Source organism: Phyllostomus hastatus, unplaced genomic scaffold (genome assembly GCF_019186645.2).
Source record: "Phyllostomus hastatus isolate PE091 unplaced genomic scaffold, TTU_PhHast_1.1 phas_contig_477, whole genome shotgun sequence".
NCBI classification, from domain to species: domain Eukaryota; kingdom Metazoa; phylum Chordata; class Mammalia; order Chiroptera; family Phyllostomidae; genus Phyllostomus; species Phyllostomus hastatus.
Window position 1 is genome coordinate 4,891,627 of NW_025333889.1, and position 9,634 is coordinate 4,901,260.

General features: G+C 57.8%; 1 protein-coding gene across 2 annotated transcripts; it reads left to right on the forward strand.

Annotated features, from left to right (window-relative positions):
• Positions 1-869: 869 nt before the first annotated feature.
• On the forward strand, positions 870-8,837 carry NPPC (natriuretic peptide C). Of its 2 annotated transcripts, none has more exons than XM_045845792.1 (3): positions 870-1,096; positions 1,558-1,862; positions 8,354-8,837. In XM_045845792.1, the coding sequence occupies exons 1-2, from the start codon at positions 1,010-1,012 to the stop codon at positions 1,840-1,842; spliced, it is 372 nt and encodes a 123-aa protein (XP_045701748.1). In that variant the 5' UTR covers positions 870-1,009; the 3' UTR covers positions 1,843-1,862; positions 8,354-8,837. The 2 variants fall into 2 exon arrangements, with proteins under 2 accessions (XP_045701748.1, XP_045701749.1); XM_045845793.1 differs by lacking the exon at positions 8,354-8,837 and adding an exon at positions 2,527-2,627.
• Positions 8,838-9,634: the final 797 nt, after the last annotated feature.

Consider the following 9,634-nt stretch of genomic DNA (forward strand, 5'->3'; position numbering starts at 1 on the left):
ACCCTGTGGATGCTGGCATGGGTGCAGACAGCAGACAGGTCAGGCGCGCCGCCCACCCCACCCCACCCCCGCCCCCGTCGGTGCTCGCACACGCAGCTGGGCTGAGTGTGCACTTACAGCCGCGGTGGCAGACACACGACGCCACCGCACACATGCAGAGGCGCCTGAATTTCAGGCCTGCTCCCGCGTAGCCCACCTCGTTCGCCCTTCGCTCGCAAACACACCGCTTGCCCAATCCTGTGCAGGACTGGCGCTCCCCCCTGCGGCCCGGGGAGATCCCCACTGTCCCTGCGCCCAGACCTCCGACCCCGCTCTCTACTTCCCATCCCAAAGGCGTCGGTGCGGCCCGAACTCTCGGCCAGCAGCTGAAAAGCGGAGCCACAGCGCCAGGCCTGAGCCTGTCAGGTGCTGGGGGAAGAGTTTGGCGACAAGTCAGATCTGCTTGGACTTCGGGCAGTGCCAACTTTCTGGCTGTGTGACTTTGGGCAAGTGACCTCATTCCTCTGAACGTATCTTTGCACCTGCAAAGAGGGAAACTGATCCCTTCCAGGAAGAGGGTGTGTGTCGAAGCCCAAGGGTTTGTGCGGGGCAGCTGGAGCAAGGACGCTTGGCATGCCTGGCACGCCAGGGCGCGCGCTTGACGCAAACAGAGTTCCCTTTTGCGCGCCGCTTTGCAGCTCTAAGTGCAGTCGGGGGGAGAGCCCGCCGAGCCGCGGGATGCCTAGGGGGTGAGATGAGGGTGGGGGCAGCGGGGGGAGCCCTCGCGGCCCCCTCCCAGCTCTCCGCGCGCGTGCCATTGGCCCCGGCGGCCGGGTGGGCGGGGGGATGACATCAGCGGCAGGTTGGATTATAAAGGCCTGAGCGGAGCGGCGGACTCAGAGCGCACCCAGCCGGCGCAGCGCAGCTCTGGGACCCGGGTCCGCACCGAAGCCCCGCCAGCCCGCTGCGCGCCTGCCTGCGCATCCGCCCTCGCGGCCGCCGGTGTGTGCCCCTCCACTCCACCGGCACCATGCACCTCTCCCAGCTGCTGGTCTGCGCCCTGCTGCTCACTCTGCTGTCGCTCCTGCCCTCCGAAGCCAAGCCGGGGTCGCCGAAGGTGGGTGCTGTCGCGGAGCTGTCGGGACCGTGAGGGGCTGTGTCGGAGGGCCGGGGGTTGAGGAGGACGAGGCCCGCCCGAGGGAGCGGAGAGGGCGGGACGGCGGCCCTCTCGTCTGAGATGTGCGCGGGTGACAGCCAGGAAGCCCTCGGAGCTCGGGTCCGGGGGTCTGCGTCCCCAGCCTGGGGAGTTCGCCGACAGATGCGCAGCCCCTGCCCCAGCGGGGCAAGAGGCAAAGGAAGGGAGAGCAAGGGGCGCCCCGAAGGAGCGGACAGCGGCGGCCCCGTGGCAGGTGGATGCAGGGCCGAGCGGTCCGGCATCCGTGGGGGCGTGCTCAGGGCTCCGAAGGGACAAATCGCGCGCTCATGGGCGTGCGCCAGGCGGGAGCGTCAGGGACCCCGCAAAGTGCCCCGTGCTGCCGCCGCACGGCCCTTCACCTACCTGCTCTCTTCCTCGGACAGGTCCCGCGAGCTCCGCTGGGGGAGGTGCCGGCCGTGTCCCATGCTGAGAGCGGCGCTCAGAAGAAGCGCGACAAGACTCCCGGAGGCGGCGGCGCCGCCAACCTCAAGGGCGACCAGTCGCGACTGCTCCGGGACCTGCGCGTGGACACCAAGTCTCGGTGGGCCCGCCTTCTGCAGGAGAACCCCAACGCACGCAAGAAGCCAGGCACCAAGAAGGGCTCGTCCAAGGGCTGCTTCGGCCTCAAGCTGGACCGGATCGGCGCCACGAGCGGCCTGGGATGTTAGTGCGGCGACCCCTGGCGGCGGTGAGTACCACTAACCTGGCCGCCTGGCGCTCCCGCGCACCTAGCTCCCCCGCAGCGCCCGCCAGAACCTAGTCTGAACCCCCACCCGCAGGCCGGCCCGCCCCGTAGCGCTGGTACCGGTCGGCCTCCCAGGGCCTTGGAGGGGAACCAGGTGATGTGGACATGAGATCACGTGTGCGCTAGACATTTGCCCCCAATCCTATTTATCATCCCACTTTACCGATGGAGAAAGTGAGGGATGAGGTGGTGAGGGGACTTTGGGAAGGTCAGAAATAGCTCAGGAGGAGTGAGCCCACCCGACTTCTTCTGGAGGAGCAGAGACAGTGTGGAGGGCTCCCGCCTACCCCTGGACCATAAGTGGGCCAGCAGCACTGGCCCCAAAATGCCAGATGGGAGCGTTGAGGGGAGAGCATGGGTTTGTGGGAACAGAGAGGGGGGCACATGCTCAAGCCCAGGGTAAGTTTACCTCCCGGCCACTGCATCTCGGTGCCCTGCTGTGGGCAGCACAGAGGTCGGGATGCCTCCTAGACCTCTTGTCCCTCAGGTGGGACAGACTTGGAGAAATGCCTGCCCCCTCACTGCAGAGAGAACAGCCCCCTGCGGGCACCACCAGAGAGCTTTCCTGCCCCCAGAGCATTCTGATTCCTGTCCCTTCTCCAAACAGTGGCTGTGGGCAATTTGGTCTGTCCAGGGTCCTGATGCTGCTGCAGCCCGGGTGACTTCAGGATCGAAGCTCAGTGTCTGTGGCACTATTTCAGGGCGAGGAAAAAGAGACTAAAATAAATCTTATACATCTCAAACTCAGCATGTCCCAAACTGATCTCCTTATCAACCTCCCCTGTCCATCATCCCTGAGCTCCCCGTCTCTGGCACGGTCTCCTCACTGTCCACCAGGGCTACACAGCCCTGGGCTGCCCTCAGCCCCTGCCAGGTGCCTCAACCCAGGGAACCACAGCGGCAGAGGCCCCCACGTCCTCCCCTTACCTCCTGTCCATTCCCACTGCCCGTTGGTGCCCAAGGAAAAAACACGTCCCGGCCTTGGAAACTGACACTCAAGTGCTTTAGAGCGTGACCCCTGCGGGTTCCCAGCCTTGGCCCGCAGCCTGGCTGCTGCCACTCCTCGCCCCACAGCCTGCCTGTTCCCTCCGCTGCAGGCCAAGCCGCTGCCCCACCCAAGAAGCCTTATCAGTGTCCCTACTGTGTTCCCAGAGGGTCACAGGAGCACCCCATTTTGAAACCCTCCAGCACATTGCTTAAGCCTCTTTTTAACAGTTGTCCACGTAAGAAATGTCCAGATCTATAGAGAATGTTCATGAGCGCTTATCTGAGCAAAACTGACGACATTGCCAGGAAGCAAGATCTCAAATCTTGCCTCAGAGGACAACGGTTTTGCAGTTTGCTTTATGCACTTGGAATGAAGGAGAGGATGTAAGGAAGATTCCGTGAAGGTTCCGAGAGGAAGCAAGGCGGGGGGTTGGATTGCAGGATAGTTAATGAGAGTATATGTGCTCTTGGGGATCTTGGTGCCTCTGAGAGTTCTGAAAAAGGGGCATTTCAAAAGTGCGTTCCCCTGGATGCACAGAAACTTAAGGCAAAGATAACATTGTACCGGGAACATCTGGGCCTGAGGCGTGGCTGCCCACCGTGACCTGCCCAGCTAGGCATGTGGGATCAGGACATCCTGTGAAGTGACGTGCCATAGAGCCCTTTCCATTCACAGTTCCCCGTCTGGGTCATAACTCAACCTAAAGCATGCGTCAACGACCAGCCTTGGGGGCGGGCGGTGAGGTCTCAGCACTGGGACGTCTCGTTCCCAGGACGTCTCGGTACTGACACCCTCCTGCTGGCCGGTGGGGACAGGGCAGTCCCGTCACCGTGGGGTGTCAGTCCAGGCCGAGTTTCCCCGAAAAGGGCAGGGCAGGTACACGGAAGGCAGTCAGGTCGGACGGCCTGCGCTGTGAAAACCACCTGCATCGTGTCCGCCCTCGGACCTCCCGTGGTCCTGGCTTTGCCGTCTGTCTCGTTTTCCCTATTTCCATCTAGAGTGGCAGCTACATAAGCCATAAAGGGCATGAACAGTTATCTTATACGTGGTCAGCAGTCATCAACAGCTGGACTGTATAGAGAAACCCAGAGAACAAGGGTAACTAGTACTATGGCTGATATCAGTGGCAGACGGGTAAAGACAATCAAACAAAACAGTTTCTGAGTTCGCCATGAACCGGTAGGTGCACAGCCCTTGTCCGTGTCTAGGGACGGCTGTTCCCCTCTGATGCCAGCAGCCCCTCGTGCTGGAGGAGTCTATGATGTCCCCTATAGGTGGAGATAAGGGTAGGTGACATTCATGACTAGGTGCCTGATAGGTCCCTTCCCATGAGGCTGGAGAGTGTCTTTACTTGATATCCCTTCCAAAAAACAGTATCTTAAGTCCTTGGCTCCTGGGACCTTGCTGGGAAAGGAGGAAGTGGTAACCAATTTGGCATTTTCTCCAAGTACTTTATCAAAACTTGCCATAGTGTACGATGTCTCCTTTCAATAACGGCAGATCACAAGCTCCTTCATTTAATTTCAGTTCAGCTTAAAATTGCACTGGGACACATGAAGGAAGGCAAAAACCAGAAAATGGGTCTGGCCGGGGAGCCCGGGAGGACCCCGCGGCTGTGTGGGTTTCCCGTAGCCCCGACCCGCAGTTTAACTGACAGCTGCTGTTCGCCCACACGCTATGCTGTAAAAGTCTCCCGTCGCTGACTTGACGAAGCTTCCCATGCAACGTAACAAAAACAGATCTTTCCAGGGGTTCCAGGCCTTTCTGAAATACTGCACCATGACTTCTAGTAGTTGTAATTACATAAGTACCTTGAGCTATTAACCCTTGGAAAACCTCCATTTCTAATGGAAACCAAGAAGGCATCTAGGAAGACATTTTATAACCTTTAGAAACATTTCATAGACATCAAAGTCAGTTGTTAAAATGGATTGAGCCAACAAACTTTACTAAAGATTAATCTTAGGCCACATGAACTTGAAAAGAATTTGGGTTCGTTTCTATATTTCCAAGAATTTTAGCATACCCAATTCTTACAAGTGCTTGCCTTCAAATCAATTACTTTTAATTTATTAAATTAATTTTATCAAAACCATCCAGAGGTAGAAAGTGATCTCACAGTTACAGCATGCACATACAGACACACAGACACATGCAAACAGAGACCGTGTAGCCGTGAGAAAAACTCACTAGTTTATAAACAGTGGATCCAAATTTGGTCTTGGCAGTTGGGATAAGAAGACACCGTTTGTGTCTGTCCTTGACAAGCCAAGTTCCAAATGACCTTCCCCCTTTAACAGTAAGGACAGCTGTGTTTTAACACCTCAGAGAGTTGGGTTGCCACCTCAGCGACATCACAGGTTGATCCATTGGTCAAATTTCTCTCACTGAAGCTTCGAGAGACCGATTAAAATACGCTTTCCATCCATTCCACCTATTTCTGTAGTCAGCGTTATCTCGTGTGTATGCAAAAGATTCCTTGAGGAGTGTCAAAAGGATCCTCACTCCAGGCGTCTTCCTGCAGGACCCCCAGTGCCAGGCTGCCTGCCCTGCTGTGAGCTTGTCTCCCCAAGCGAGGCATGACTTCCCCTGATGTTCTTTAGGTCTCTAGACTCTGCACAAACTTCCAGGGAAAACCAGCCTGTGTGTGCACGTCTCCGGGCGACCCAAAGGCAGTGGACATCCCAGTAGGACCGCTTCATGCCCTAGAGGAAAGTTTTCCTCCAGAGACCCCTCAAAGATTCTCAGTCATCTAAAAGTGCCCGAGCAAGGGCTGGGGGAGCTCACCGATGCCACTGGAACCACGACGGTCTCCAAGGCACGGCCCCCCTGCCCTTCTCAGAGACCTCCCCCCCTCCCCCCTGCACCCCCACCCGTGGGGACTCCCACTGGCTTCTCAGGATTGGTTCCAGGACCTCACAGCACGGCTCCCAGAGCCCGTCTCCACCGCTCGGGACCGGGGATCTGCAGCCTCTGTCGTCACCGCGTCGGCTGTTCTGGGTCCTTTTTTCTTTCGGAGCCAAACAGATTCATTCTGTCTCTCGTTTAACCAGCGAGGACTTGTTCAGACTCTCAGTCCGCAATCCAAGTAAACTGAAATGAAAAGTAGCCATCCATTTTTCTCATCCTTTCCTTGGGTTATCTTAACTCTGATTCACCCCGAGGATCTTCTAATAACAGCTCAAATAAAAACAGGACCTGCTACGTCGTAAAGCAAGGAGGTCAGGGATCCCAAGAGAAAACTCACCCAAGTTCACCCCATTTGCGGCGGGGAGCTGGTGGGGCTCAATGGGCCTGTGCCGGTACCTAGCCCTGGGTCCGGGTCCCTGGGTGGTCCTGGGCCAGCTTCTTCAAAGTCCTGCCAGCAGCACCAAGTAAATGTCCAGAGTTATAAAGACTTTTTATGAGTGTATTTGAGCCAAACTGACAGCATTGCTGGGAAGGAGGATCTCCAGCGCTCCAGAGAACAACAGTTTGCAGCTTCTTTCATGCATTTGGAATCAAGGACGGAGCTAAAAAACATCACGTGGAGGTGGGAGAAAGCAAGGCGGGGTGGTTTACAAGATCACTGCTCTCCCGAGGGTGGTCACGCTTCCCCGGGGGTCTGAAAAGGAGGACTCCTCTGGCGTTTCAAAGGCCAGAATTAGATAATGTAGATACACAGGCACAGGCAGGGCTGGTTTAGGGCAAAGACAGACATTTTTCTGGGGACGTTCTAGGCCCAGGGCATGCCTGCCCACCACGACCCGCGCCATTAGGACGTTATGACCGGACCACCCCGTGAGCTTACCTTCTGTCCCGTTTATTACAACGCCCCTTTTTGCCCCCACAGCCGGCCTGAGTTCCGGGTCACCTCCTCAGCTTAACTCAGGGCCAGACACGAACTGAAGGCGACACGCAGCACCCGTGTCACGGCCCGGGGAGCCCTGCCCTGCCCAGGGTAGGGGCTCTCCTCTCGCACCTGCCTGGGGTCTTAGCGGGCACCCGTCCTGTCCCTGCAGCCGGTCGGACGTGGCTTTGTCCCTGTGTGACGCGCCCCGGCAGGGGACAGACGAGTCCCGCCCTCGGGGCCCAGACCTCAGCAGCTGCCGCTGTGAAGGTGTAACGCTCTGCTCCCCAGTCTCAGCGCCGCAGAGGTGCATGCACAGGCCTCCGGCGTTCCATTTTCGACTGGAGCACCAAGCTCAAACGTTAGTGTGCAGACCGACGCCGCTCTGTGAGAGATGAGCCGGCAAGTAGCCGGCACGCGGGCCCCACCGCCTCCCTGTTCTCGGCAGTGGCCGTCTGCGGGTGCCAGACGACGAGCCGGTCGGGGTCACTAAGACAGCTCCAGCCCCCTGACCAGGGAAATCGGTCAGCCTCCTGAAAGTCGCCTCCTCCAACACCCTTAACCTTCCCAACCCCCTCCTGACCCCCGCCCCCACGACCTTGGCTCTCAGCAGCCACCGTAATGACTGTCGCTGAGGTTACAGTCTTGCCTGTAAAATGCTAATGACAGAGACAGGGTGAGGTCCACGCCCGCCCGAAGGAACACACCTTGCCGTGGGCCCCAGCGACATCTGTTTAAACACACGAGGCCGCCAGAGAAGGGCCTTGTGGGAGAGGTCGCCCGGGGTCCCTCCGCACGTACTGCTGCAGCTGGGGGTGGGGGCGCACCGCACCGTCTCCGGAGGATCCTTCCTGGGCCCGGAGCACCCACACCCCCGTCAGCAAAGACGGGGGACAGCGCCCACCCAGTGACTGTGGCAGCTGAACCAGCGAACCCAGCGAGACCGTTCCTCGTTGCCCAGGGCTGGGGAGGCACCAGCTCCTCTGCTCTCAGAGGAGACCCTTTGGGGGGGGGGGAGCCAGCTGGGGACAGACGTGCTGTTTACCGAGGTGCAGCTGGGGCCCCGGGACTCTGCCGATGCCCAGTGTGTGGCCCCTTGCTGGAGCCAGCCCTGGGAAGTGGCTATTATCCCATTTTATGGGCGAGGAAAGCGATACTCCAAGCTCTCCAGGCACAGGCAGGACATAATTATTGGAGCTAGGGTTTGAACCCTGCATCCCTGACTCCTCCGATGTGTCCCCTCCTCTGTCATCCAGGTGAGCACGTGTTGGAGGGTTTGTGTTGGAGGGAGAAAGGGAAGGGGTGCATCTGTCCTGCTCCTCCCTTCACTGGGTCCCACAGAGCGCCCAGGGCGCCAGCCTACAGGCAGTCAGCCCGAGGGGAGGAGGGCTGGCCAACGCTCTAGTCCCTCCCGGTGCTGGGCAGGAAGCGCCAGGGTCCCAGCAGGCCGTGAGATGAGGTCCCCTCTCCTGCTGAAGGTCTGTCTCAAGGCCCTCGGGCCCCAGGTGGAGGGACATTGCCTCCCTCTGCGTTGGGGGAGGGGAGGGAGGCCGGCTGGGCTTCCTCAACCCGGGAGCCAGCACTGACTGAGTGTCCCGTGTCCCCTCTGTGTTGCAGGACTGAGAGCTCGCTCCGCTGCGCTGAGGTCGTCCTCGGTCCTCTGGAAGCCTCTCCGAGGCAATGTGGCTTTTACATTTCTTTCCTTTTATTCCCCTCGTGGTACTGGGCAAATGCAACACCAGCTGTTTTATTATTCTCTGGGGAGGGGGGGCTTGATCTTGTTGTTGATTGATTTGTTTGTTTTTGAAAATGAAAAATAAAAAGTTATATATTATATATATATTATATACACGAAACCCACCCCCACGCCGACGTGACGACGAGGGACAGTTTGTTTGGAGAGGCCGACGAAACCAGCGATGAACACTGCTGTCTGTACGTTCGTGTCATGCATAGATGTATTTATGTTGTAAAGCTATTTATATTGTTTATAAAGAGATATTTATAAAAATTTTATTTATGTAACAAGGGAAGAAGCCAATCATTGTAATGTGTTTGTCTTAACTAGTTGAAAAATGTAAAAAAAAAAAAAAAAAGCCATTCCGTGAACATCCTGAAAATTGTCTTCATTTGTAAGCTCATTGCAGCATCTGGTTTCAGGAAGTGGTGTGAGGAAGCTGGGGGGTGGTCCCCGTTTTGGCTCCTGGTGCCCGAATCTCTCGCCCCCCTGGACCCGAGTCTCCCCCGATGGGCTGGCCTTGGGGACTTTGTCCCGAATGGCTCTGACCAGCTTGCCCGGGTCCAGAAGCTCTGCCCAGAGCGCCTGACCGCTGGGAGGTCAGGAGTCAGGAATTAAATTAAAGTTGCATTTAACTGGTGGAGGGACCTCTCATTCCCTCGCACCTTCTCTCTGTTACTAAGGAAGAGCTGAAAACCTCCCTTCCGTGTGGGGAGACCTAGACGTTTGGGTGTATCTTACAGATTTGCTCAGGGCGCCTTATAAATCTCGGCAGGGCCATGCAGACCTGCTCACGGAAGCGCTGGGTGGGTGGTTTTCAGCTCAGAGCGAAGGCCAGTGGGGGATGGGGGAGGCGGGGGCAGGGGACCCCCCCATAGTGTGCTGTGCAGGGTGGGGGGTGTGGTTTTCTCTCCTCCTGCAGCCGCTCACAGTGGTGGTTCCTGTGCCCTGCGCAGCCTGAAATGTGAGAGTGTGAACACTTAGTCTCTTTTCCTAGAACCTGCGGGAAACTTCTCAGTAGTTCTGAGATCAGCTCACTACATCCTTGGTGCAGCGACGCTCCGGTACAGCCTCTCCCGTGTGTCTTCTGTCCCCGTTTGGTGACAGCGGGGACATTCAGAGCCTTTCAGGCTGGTTGCATCAAGTGGGCTTGACCCCAC